General features: G+C 41.2%; 1 protein-coding gene across 2 annotated transcripts in view; it reads right to left on the reverse strand.

The window, feature by feature from the left end:
• Positions 1-12,984, reverse strand: part of KLHL29 (kelch like family member 29) — a 473,943-nt gene that overhangs the window by 84,581 nt on the left and 376,378 nt on the right. For both annotated transcript variants that reach the window (XM_019537334.1, XM_019537335.1), the window contains exon 5: positions 10,975-11,113. In XM_019537334.1, coding sequence (XP_019392879.1) covers positions 10,975-11,113 — 139 coding nt within the window. The remainder of the gene's footprint in view (positions 1-10,974; positions 11,114-12,984) is intronic.

Raw genomic sequence — 12,984 nt, forward strand, 5'->3', positions numbered from 1 at the left:
TTTCAGGAAGTTAAAGATGCTTGAACTTTCTTCATCACTGCTGTTTCTGCATCTATAACCTCAATCTCATTCATACTGTGTCTGAAGGAACAGCCAGCAACATTTAACTTATTTATAGGAAATTGGATTGATTCAGCTTTTGTGAAAAACAGATGCAGGCATCTCTGATGTCCAAATTGATGATTATTCAAGCAATGCAGCTTTATGGAACTTCCTGGCAACAGAATCCTAATAGCGCTCTACTTTCCAAACACCGACCTCTTCTGCTAGAGCTAAAGGAAATCTCTAGGGCTTATAGCACAAAAAAGGGCAGAGGTAAATGTATACAAGTCTTTGCCACGTACCCTCACATTATATTGCCCTCCTGATTCCACTGCTGTACCTGGAAGCTCCATCCATGGACCAACAAGAGGACGTGCTTCTTAGGACCAGAAGAACTAGGGGTGGGAGAGATGGGCGCCAACCCAGGTGCCAACTTAGGAGGGGAGCCAAAATTATACCCCACCTCTGTGGAGTCTGTGCCCTGAAAACAAGAGCAGCTCCGAAGTGCTGCTCTTGCAAAGGCAGCAGGTGCCAGACAGACACCGCGCTGCTTTACAGGCAAGAGCCGGGGTAGGCAGAGCACTACTTTTGGTAAGACTCCTGTGAACCCTCGTTTCTCCCACACCCACAACAGGGTTTGCCCAGGGTGCAAACTCTGCTTGTTATGCCGCTGCCTAGGGCTACTGTCCGCTAGGGGCATCTACCTAATGAGCTCCATCATCTGCTCCCCCCCCGAATGATCAGTGACATGCTGCTCTTACAGGGAGCTACTAAATAGAAGAGCCACTATTTGGGTCCTCATGCCATTACAACAAAATATTTGCTACCTACACCAAAGGGCTAAAAAGAGCAGAAATTAAATTGCTTTTTTGCTAGGACTTAGTATTTGGGTTGAAAGAAAACAGGGAATGCGAGGTTGTAATGGAAGATGAAGCACTTAGCTGAAGAGCAGCTACTTCTTTTTATCCCCGTCAAGTTGTTTTGATTACCAAACAGAGAACACTAGGCAGGGATTGGAGGCTTCTCATGAGGCTTAAGAGTCTGTTAGTTATGTGCTCATTAAAAATTCCTGTTAAAGTCTACACAATTTAGATGGAATATCTTGTTTACCGTGGAACATAATCCTGAAGGTATTGAAACTCCAGGCAAAGAAGAAGAAAGAGCAATCCTGTTGTATCCTAACTGCCCACTGTTTGACTTTTCCTCATCATCAGAATTATTAAATGGTACAAAAACAATGTGTCTTGGGATAAGCAACAAAGAAGCTGACTTATATTATAGCTCACCTCCAGCTAAGTAGAGAACAGATATTGTGCTCTACATGAAAAGCAATGCATTATGCCTAAGAGCTTGATTTACGATTCTGGGTAATTATATGCTCTGGAGAGATAAACACACAGATACACAAACACACCAACATGCAACGTGCACCCAAAGATGCAGACGCACACTCTGTGGTAACAGGTTATTACTAAGTTACTGGAGTTTGTACAGCTGCAAGGTAATCAGTCATGTAAATGATGACAGCAAGGGACATTTATAGAGCAACATCATTGCAATATGTATGTCATAAGGCACTGGGAGTTCTATTAACTGGGATTTTTTAAAAATAAATTATATGCTAGCATTGCTTCGCTTTTGGAATTATTTTATCAGCCACAAAATGCATCAACTTGCAAATCTCTGCCTTCTTTACACCATCTCTGAGATAAATATTATCTCTGAGCCTCAGTCACTATCCATCTGTCTTCTGAGAAAAAAAAACCCATACCCATATATTGTAACAATGCTATTGTATTATTAGGGTAAAGAACGAGTAAAATCATGAGATTAAATAAAGGACAGTGTTTAAACACAGCTTTGCAAACCTGTCAGGGAAATTTACCTAGCTAAATATAAAACTTATTAGCTAGCTAAATATAAAACTTGGTATAAAACTTATTTGCCTGCTGTATACCAAGATGTCAATGCAAATTCTGTTACCTCGCTCCAGGCAAACAGAATTTGGCAAAGCTGGCATAATTTACTGCAGGCCAAACACTTTCAGTTTGCACCTGTTCATCCCCACCAAAGTGATGGGGGTAAACCTATGCGTGGACCGGACATTTTTTGCTAATTTACCATTACACAATGACAATTAGAAACTGAGACAAACTACAGGATTAACAACAAATGCTTCTGTTAACAAGAAACATGGCTGGGACACGACAAAACAAACAAAAGAGCCAGGACTCAAATATGCTCCTAGCGCTTTTCAAAGATGGAACACGATCTAATTGCTCTGTAAAGGCTGTTTCAAAAAAGCAGAGCCAAAAGACTGTAATGCTATAGGAGCTGAGATCACAGTCTGAATCACAAATCTGCCTCCCTGCTGAGACTTGAGAAAGAAAAAGACAAGTTTCAAGAGCCTGGCTTAAACAAATGGCAAGAGAATGAGCCAGATGCCCTTGGAAAAGCAACATTTCCTGACCCTGGACTCTTTTGCTACGGAGTGGGGATAGAGTGAATCTCTCAAAGGAACCAGTCTTAGAGAAATGAAAAACTGGGCCACAGTATTAACAGCCTTGGCCCCAACGTGCTTGCAAGCGCCTCTGACAGCCTATTTGAGCAGAAAACGGCTGAAAAAGGACTGCGGCGCAACACATTTTTAAAGGTAAATAAAAGGTGCAAAAGGGTTTTTGTGGATGGTCGAGGAAGGGAAAAAAAACCTGAACGTCAGGAGAGACAAAAATGCCCTGTTGTCAAAACCCAGTGGTACTGCCAGCCAATCCCACTCACAGCTGGTTTCTTTTCATCATATTTATTGCACAATAATAAACCCACTAAGTGCAGGGTTGACACGAGATTTGTTATAATTTTTGCTTATCAGTGTGATAAAATCCATGCAATCAATTATCTAGGCAGCATATCTAAGGCTTCCTCTCATTGCTGCCATGTCTACATGGGGAATAATGATAATAATAATAATAATAATAATAATAATAATAATAATAATAACGAAGCTCCCAATGGTCTCAATCAGGATTTCAGAAATTAGAATGATTTTTATAGCATGCTTGGCTCTGTCCCTCACATGGGGGATGTTACTGCTTCATTTCTGTAATACACTTAGGCTAAGCAGGTGTCACTTAAAAAATATGTATAAGTAAATGGCATCATATTACATGTATAGTATGGAAGGATATAGGCAAGTCTTGCCCCTTACTGCTGCTGGGAGTTAATTACCTGCAGCAAATCCCCAAGCGCTGCTCTGAGCATTTAACTTGCTAGTGTCCACTACCTCAGGAAGGAAGGACCATATCATTAACCTAAGTTCAATGTCCTGATCTAGCTGTGGCCAATACCTGAGAGGAAGGATTAAAAAAATCTCACCCTCCAAATGCAGCTGTGCAAGGTTGGGAAGGGGCAGCATCAGTGTTGCTCCCTAGAGCTACCTGCTAGCATCCTGTTACACGAGTTTGATTACCTTCATTTTAGGGCAAGATATGTGTTTGGAGGTGGCCCAAAATGACAGCTTTCAAGCGCACGCTTCCACTTTCTATGCTGTGTGGTTTTTGCCTGTCTCTCTTCGATCCATTTAGTTTTACCTGGACCTTGTTAGATAACTGTTTCCTTTTGCCCCTAAATTTCAAGCCCACAACACAGCCGAGCTCCGAGTGAGCCGTGAGATGTAAGTAAATATAGCTAGGTCACGAGAATCAGCATCTTATGAGCGGTTGTGTGACAGCAGCGTGCCTCGCAGATAACTCCAGCCGGAGCGAGAGCAAGAGGGGCGATTAGTCTGTCATTTCTTGGGTAAGATTTGTAGGCTTTGTAGTTCTGTCTAGAAATTATTTGAGTGAGAAGCTCCAGCTCCAGTAAATAGAGTCACCGTTCAGGAGGGAGAGGAGAGTGAGGTTAAATGATTCTGCATGGTGCCTCTGCAAACTCAAACTATTACAAAAGCACATGCTTCATTTCTGGGCCATAGAGAGACTCTTAGGGAGGAGCCCTTCCGCCCCCGCTTGTCACAGTTTGTCTTTCAGAATAGGGAGAATTTATCTGTGTGTCCATCCAGAGCAAACCTGCAGTGCAGACCTGTCACCCCTGCCACCCTGGACCGCTTCACGGGGCTGAATAAAGCCACGCGGGGACTTCTGCTTTGGATGCTGCGTCCGTTTGTTGGCCCTTTGGTAGGAGCAGAGAGGAATACTTGTAACCTGCAGTTCATTTACATAGAAGCCCATGAATTTTTGCTTGATGGAAACATGTTTTCCAGGGCCTGGCAGCTGCGTAATATCTAACAGCCAGCTATAATATTAGGGTGTGACTGCTGTTGCTTCACAAACAGTGAAAGTGAACAGCGATGACAAAAAAAGGCTGCCACCTGTAAGAGCATAAATCTGTGCCCCAGGCCAGCATTTCAAGTCCAACATGCTATAATTACAGGCCACTTGTTTAAGGGAAAAGGCATGTATAGCATAATTTGCACCTCCGCCCCAGCAGCCAAAGAACAGTACGCTTTGTGCTTTCCATTAAACCTCCCCCTCCCTGAGAGCCTATTAAGTGGTTTAACAGAAACGCCTGACGATAGCCATCTATGTACAGCGCGCCTCTGACGCACCTGAAAAATATATCTGACTTTCAAGAGCCTCCTCCTCCACTTTCAAAGGAACGAAAAGATTTGTTTCCAAATACGTTTTCTTTTTGGAAGAAAGCAGGAGGCGGCAGATGAAGATCCTGCTCATACTTCCCTTTCGGGGTTAGAAGCAGAAGTTCTCAATAAGCCACACGACAGAAAGGAGCTGCTAAAAGTGGGTTTTTCTCTCATCTGCTATTTCACATTTTTGGCTTTTCACAATGTAAACACAAGCCAGGCAGTCTGGTTTCCAGACACCTGAATGCCTTTGCAGTTCTGTCAGGCTGTGTTAGATGGATAGACGTAGATGTCTCTGCCCCGTTCCAAATTCGGTGTTCCTTCGCAGCGCTGTAAATGCAGAGCAACCGCTTCAGTGGAGTTATACCAGACTGACAGGAGTGCAAGGAAAACAGAGTTGGGCCCAAATCGTCCCAAACTCTTTACCTATCCAGCCTTTCTGTGCAGGTCGGACACCAGAGCAATGATGCCAATCTATTTTAGAAGGACAAAACAACTGTAAAAAGAGGCAGGCTAGCCTGGAAAAATACTTTGGTCCTGAACTCAGACGCCTCGCTCCATAGGAAAAGAAGGACAATCAGATTATGTTGCATAAAAAAAAAATCTTTGCTTTGTGATCTAATCTCCTGGTGCGTGTGTTTTATGCTCTGTGCTACTGAAATTAGCTAGCCCTCGTGACTACAAAATGAAAAAGACCATTAAAAAGCAAATCTTGAATCGTTAAAGATTACTGAACACTATTTGAACTTCTTTGAACTGATGCCTGGAGGAAAAATACCATTCAGAGGCTTCGTTATGAAAGCCAGGGCCAAGAAAGGAATTTTAAACCAAAGGCCTCCTACCATTTATATGAATTTGGTAAAGATGCCAAGGAGTTGGAGGAGAAGCGGAAAAAAAAAGTCAACTTGAAATGTTCCTGAGAAGTTTGTTTTTCCTAGAAATACCAGTCATTCCATTACTAGGGCAGCTGCATTTGTCTACATAAGATGCAGGCTGACAAAATGATATGACATTGTGGGATTTTCCACCTCTCCTTTCCAGAGCACACATCGTGCTTTCTGCTTTCGTCCAGGATGTAAATATGTGTGTTAAAAAAAGACATGCTCGCTACACACTAGCCTGAGCTGCGGACTCTGAATCTGGCATGTCTACCCCCTTGCCGAAGCTTTGAGAGGGATATGGGCATGGCACTTTGGTTTTGGGCTGTTACAGAAGTGGCACAAGGTTCAGATTTGGATCCTGAAACTCTAGTTGGGGATGGGAAGAAGGAGAAACGAGAAACTGGCTGCGGAGAAAACTGTTTGAATCCTGGCTCATCTCTGATAATCTAGCATCTATATAACATCCATATAAGCACAAGCGCATACACACGTATAAATTATGCGTACATACAGATATGGCAGAACCTCAAACCACAATCCAATTCTGGTCTGGATTTCCACCTCGCTTCCCAAGTTAGGGGAAATTTAGGTATGGGATATCAGCTGGGCACATCTATTTTCTATGATTTTCTATGATCTCCATTCAAATATACAAGGTGTGTACATCTTGTGGGGGGAGGGGGGAAACGTATTTCTCTCCCTAACTCTTGCTTACAATTCACTTTTTTTCTTTTAGGTGCTGTACTGCAGGAATCCTCTACTGGTTAAGGCCTGAAAAAAGCCTTATTCAGAGCCAATTAACCAGAGGACTTCTCTCAAGGATGAACAGGCTGCCTCTTCAGTCTACTTTACATTGCCGCTGAAAGAGCCAGCAATGAGACCAAACAGTCAAACCCTGATCTCTCACATACCAGGCTCAAAACATCTATCAAAAGAATTACCCAGGAAAGGATCCTTTGAAAATACAGCAAAGAACAGTATTGCTGTCCAAGAGTTTGATGGTTTTTTAAACCATTATAGAGCACAGGGTTATTCTTGAGGATGCTAGCAATTTAATTAGACCTGCCAGCTGTGCACATACACATCATGCCATCCTTCTGCTCTGTCTGTCCGCTTCATTTTGGTGCGTATTCTGGGTACAACAAATCTAGAGTAGGGTTTACTGAGTGCCTGAGAGCATTACATCAGAAGGACATATGGAATAATGCCAGGCAATGAAGAAACCCACCTTGTTATGGCTGGGTTGTCCAATATAGGACTCATAGATTCATAGATTATAAGGCCCGAAGGAACCTCGGAAGATAATCGGGTCCAGCCCCCTGCACCAAGCAGGAAAGACAACTGGGGTCAGGTGACCCCAGCAAGGTGACTGTCTAGTCTCCTCTTGAAGATTTCCAGGGTAGGTGATTGCACCTCTTCTGGAGGGAGATTATTCAAGTCTGGACACCCTGACCGTGAAGAAGTTTTTCCTAATGTTGAGCCTGAATTTATCTCATGTTTTATATGGTCTAAACCCACTCTTTTGGAGTTCAATCCTAGAACTTCTAGGATCAAATTAACCGTGTATATTTATTAAAAATGCATTTCAACAGCAATCAAAGAGTCATTGTTAAACAGATTTTTATTTGGTGGTGAGGAAAACTTTTTGCAAAATGAACATCAGGATATTTCCCTGGTGATATTGGTGGCCACCTGTTTGGCTAAGTACAGATGGTCAAAAAGCCTGATGCTGAATCGATTTGATCTTTGCATGTTAGTCCAAGATGCGTAGATAAGCAAGTGAACAGACATTCAATTTTGATTTCAGAAATGCAGCCACATGCCTGTAGTGGCTCAGGCCAAGAAGCCTGCGGGCACTAAAGCATTTCTCCCTGCTCAGCTGAAGCCCACCCACCCTGCACGGTGCAAAGCATCCTGAGATGCTGGGAGACTGTAATTTAACTAGAATCTGCAGGGGATCTGGGACAGAAGATCAATAAACTGATTTAACCTAAATCAGTTGAGTCTGATATTACATCCATCCAGGTTTATCTTAAACTGGTTTTGGCCATTTTCAAAGTGGTTTCTGTGCGCTGAACTGTTGCGTTACAGATTTCAACAGGTTTCCAACCACTTCTACTGGTCCAACCACTTCTACCGGTTTATGTGTAATATCTGGCCCTAGCCAAACAGCAGCCTCACTCAGGCTGAGTACTAGATTAATCCCTAAGTTTTTTTTCTTTTCTGTTTTAAAACTGACTTTACCTGCTTTCAAATGCTTACTTTTTACTCACTTGGGGCATCAGTGTCTCACTTGGCGCTTTAAGACAAAATATAACACAGCAGCACTAGTGGCAGGCATGCACTAAGGCCAGGTCCACATGAGTCTGGCTGTACGGTATGTGGCACTGCAGACACACTTGCGGTGCCACTTACTGCATGTTCAGGTGTTCTCCGTGCTGCAAGAGAGCAGTGCAGGGATGGATATTTAGGAGTCAAAAAACCCCACGGAAAACGTGGAGTAGCATACATGGGGGCAGTGCAAGATGCTTAAAATTAAAGCCAGTCTGGCGGGATCCACACTGGCTGCTGGCCAGGCTCCAATTGGCAGGATTTCAGGATTGATAGCCCCCAGGACCCTAGGTAAGTAAGGCTGCCACCAGGACCCCACCTGGGTAACCTGCCACGTGCCAGAAGGTGCGTGGCACAGGCGTTCCCCAGGGACAACTCGCAGCGGCACAAGGTGCACTGCTGCTAATTGTCCTCGGCAGACCAAATGTCCACGCTCGTGTGGACATAGCCTAAGAGAGCAGTTTGCCAACTGTGCAGTATATAGACTGAAAATAGAGAGGTATTTCTGCAAACAAGCACATGCAGGGACTCTCTCTTCCCTCTTACACACTCTCTCTCTTTATGGTGCTGACCTTGATCCTATGGAAGCCAGTAGGAAAACTCTTGTTGACTTCAGCTGAAGGGGAATCAGACCTCATATCCACTGTAGGAAACTCACTGTCCTTTATATATAATTTATACAATACAAAGCAATGTTATTTATGCTACATAAGACCAGTGTCTGTTTTTATTTCTATGAGTGCTATCTATATCACATTAAGTGCAATCTAAGAGGAGCTGTTAACAAAGATGTAAGCATTACTGAGAAGATGAGCTAACCCTGCTATATATATAAATATACTGACATTGTGACCTATAAAGATTTTACTTTACTAAGGGCATAATCCTACAAGATGCTGAGTGCCTCTTGCAAGTTAAGTGCCCTCAATTCCTATTGACTTCCATGAGGTCACTTGAAGGATTGGGCAGTATATGTACTTCTTTGGAAAGTCTTTAAAATGTTTATCGTCTTCCAGGTACAGTAGAACAAACTCACTCAGATAAGACGAATATATATATTTTTCCCTGCTCTTCCTACCCGTCAGCCCTATAAACTCAACATGGCATCAAGCCGAGTTCTCCTCCAGTCAAACAGCAGCAGCAGCAATAACGATGTTGCTTTTGATACGCCTATGCAACCCCATTAGGTTCTATCAGGGCTGTACGTGTGAGACCAATATATACCCTGGAGTGGAAAAGGCCTAAGCGAGGACACGAGCTGACCTCGGGAATCCTTACTGCTGCTCCTGATACGTGAAAGGAGAAGAGCCCAGGTTGCCTTTGCAAGCTCTGGCCAAGTTTTCAGAGTTGGCACTCAGTGGGAATAGCCCCCGCTTCATTTTTACCTGTCTACTGAGCGAATCTGATATGAGTAATTGCATGACCACAAATGTGAAACTCCAGGATACCATTTTCACAGAGTCACATTTCAGGGAACTTCATTTAAAAGTTCTTTGCTTTCAATGACTGCTCTATTAAAGCCGCCTCAGTCAACAGTTCATTTCCATTCGACAACTCAATAATAAAACAATAACAATCTGCCCTAGATTCCCTCCAGAAATAGACGGTGCCTGGTGATTTTTGCAGACAAACGTACATCTTCACAGCCAAATCCAAATGAGACTTCTTGGCCCGTCAATTACTGGGTTTCCATAAATGGAGTCTAAGATCCCCTTTCCCTACAGACCACATACCTTATCTCTGTGAGAGACATATGCTGTAGCTTTAACTATTAAGTGATAATGAGGAGACAGGGGAGAAGGGACAGGAAAGATCTAGGGTAGCTAAAGCTAGCAATCATTAGATTTACAGAAGGGAAAAAACATGCTACCTAGACCAACACATTTTTTATGAATAATTGATAAGGCAGTCAGCACAATTATATCATAGAAGTGTAATATATACCCATAATTAGAAAAACAGCTTTGCGCAAAGGAACATAATACATTGAAAAGAAGATACCAGCCAATATGCCATCCTGAAATAAAATACAGTCACTATTGTGTTAGTTGGCAACATTTAAATACAGAATTTGAAAGCAAGCAAAATGTTCTTTAATCCCATTTTTTAGCATAGTCCAGGCTCAGTCTGTTCAGGAAAATACTGCAAGGCAAAATCAGCAGCTGTATTAATTTGCTGATGATTGAGAGAAAAATGAAAGTTATCCTTGTGTTTTTTCTCCCTCTTGCTACTCTAACTTACTAATAATATGAAAGTACCAATTTATTTCTATGCGAGTCTATGAGGCATACAAATTGAAAAATCAATGTAATGGAAAAAAAAAAGATTATCATGCACTGTTTAGGATCAATCAGCTAGAAACAGAGGGGGGAAATGCGAAGGCGGAGACATGATGTTTAGAAAATGTATATATTTTCCCTACCCTAAGCTAGAACAGTGTTTGCTTAAGAAAAAAAAATCCTCCTCTTACTCTAACAGGCAGACTGAGATACATTTTTATCTAAATTGGTCTTATTTCCACTTTTTCCTGTGCAAATCTGTCAGTTGATTTTCCTCATAAAAGGCCACCAATAATATAAATATTAATCCCTGTGCCCTGAAGAACCACACATAGCACATAGCAAAGACTGCAGTGGTGGAGGGATTAATATAGTCTAAATACTTTATTAGTATGAAGTTTCAGCATCCTTCACCAGAATGCTGATGGCTTACTGTAGCCTGAAGGATAAAGTTGTATACTATGTAATGGAGTCCCTTTAAAATATTGATAGCAATAATTCTGTCGTGGTCTGGATCACTATTAGTAGTTTTGTTTTAATCTTACACCTCTCAGTGATGAAAAACTTTCTTTGGCCAAAACAGGCCTCTACTGATCAGAAATAATTATATTGTACAAGTCAGATGTGTAACAAATGGATCTGAGTCTCGGTTTGAAAATACATTCAAAGGAGGTGGAAAGAATGGCTACTGGCTCTGTGACAGGAGATTCAATCTTCATAAACCTGCAAGAGAGGGGAGGAAAAAAGCGACACAAATGCGCCCTACAAAAGAACAGACCAGATCACAGCTGGAAGGAAGGCAAACCTTTTAATCAGGTCCTTGAAATACAAGCTGCAGGAAGCTAGAACATTTTGGTGGACTTCAAACTCTTTGCCTTCAACAATAATTTTCAGGTCTGTAAACTCTTTCGCTCTGCGTTGCTGGTTCAACTCCTTCAACATTTCTGCAGAACAGAGAAGACAGACAGTGCCAGGGTTCCCATTAAGAGTTTTTTTTTATTTTATTATTTATTTTTATTTTTTTTTGTAAAGAAGAAGAGAAATAGGATATTTGATACTGTTTGTTGGCAAGATTGGCTCAACACAGACAGTCAAAGAAGTTACAAACAAAATACTAAAAAAAGAAAATTAGCAGGAACCAGTAGTCTATATACTTAATATACATCTATGTATATTAAAAATGACAATCCTAAATTTGGAAGGGTTAAAAACAAAAACAACATATTTCAGCATCAGCAAATCAGAAACACACAAAAAAATGCAATACCACAGGCACATTTAAAATAATTAGTTAAAACAAAGTGCAACAATTCCACAAATTTAATCCAAATGCAAATAACTTTTTGAATGTGTTGGAATATTACTAGTAAAAATATGGTATTATGATGTAATATGAACGGGATATGGTTCAAAAGAATAAAACCAGAAGATCTGCAAAAGCAGCATATCCTAAATGTATACACTTTTGGGAAGTGTTCAACTTTTCAGTTAATAAAATACAGCAGTATTAATTAAAATATTATCTTGTATTAAAAAAAAATAGCCAAGATTATTGAGACATCTTGTAAAATACTTTTATAAAAGGTTTAAGTTTGATAGGATGAAAGGTTAGCTTTAATAGCCTTATAATTTAAAAAATTACACACTTACAGTAAATTACTGGCCTTAATAACACTTTTCATTTTTATGCTCTGAGGATTTTCACTGTCCCAACATTTTTTATTTTTAGCCTTCAATAGCTTTATAGTAACAATCAGCTTCCACACATCAGGAAAGAATCCTAATGCCAAAAATAACCTGAAAATAGCTCTGTCCTGAGTCAAGTACCTACCTTGCACGATGCTTCCTGCTACACAGGCTCTTGGTACTGAGAGAACAAAATAACAGCTTGCCAAATGTCTCCATATGTTCATGTGGACTATTAAGTAGCTTACTCAGTTTAAACTCCTGTTGGGCTTTTTAGTTGTTGGGCTTTGTCTAACGTGGGAGATCAGAATGGCTAGCAAGACAAATAATGCACAGTGTGCATTATTTGGGAGTGTGCAATGGCCTGGAAGACTGTGATCAAGCTAATAAAACAGCTGATTTGAATATTAAATTATTTGAACGTGAATGTGATTTTGGTTTTGTTTTATACTTGCAATAGGTCAAGGTCATTTTCTCAATCAGCCTACCATCCATTTTCAAGAGATCCTAAAGGGCCCTATTTTCACATGCAGGGAAACGCTCTTGATTGGGTTAAGGGGCCTTAAAGAAGGTATAGTTGTTTGTGTAGCTTTTATAGCATTCCCCGGTACTACCTGAATGGTGTAAGGCAGCCATGGAGCCAAGGAGAATCAGGCCCTAGTGGTCTTACAATCTATTTTCCTTCCTTCCAAAATGAAATTCAGCCACTAAGTGTCATTCTGGAGAATTGTCAGTAGTAATAACAACAACAAAGCATGCAAATATTCAATGGCTGTACTAAAACAAACTGGATTTCAACCTAACCCCAACATCTGTGGTGCACATTTTTCAGGCCTAAGTAAATAAATGTCACCTTGCACATTTATGTCTACTCAATGGAAACACAGTACTGTCTGAAAGGCTAATTATTCTGTGCTGAAATGGGTCAGCATTCTCCAGAGAGCAAGCAGATCATTAGAGAGGGCACAGAAATAACAGCAGGCTTGTGTCAGATCTATAATAGAGGAAAATAAACCACTCTGTCCTGTGGGTGCGATACCATGGACCATTCTTAAAGCAGTCATTTGAGCTAAAAAACTGTAATATTTTTCTGGCAAATGTGAGACTTAACTGGAATAAAAATGTTTGC

This window comes from Crocodylus porosus, unplaced genomic scaffold (genome assembly GCF_001723895.1).
Source record: "Crocodylus porosus isolate Cpor-Errol unplaced genomic scaffold, CroPor_comp1, whole genome shotgun sequence".
NCBI lineage: Eukaryota > Metazoa > Chordata > Crocodylia > Crocodylidae > Crocodylus > Crocodylus porosus.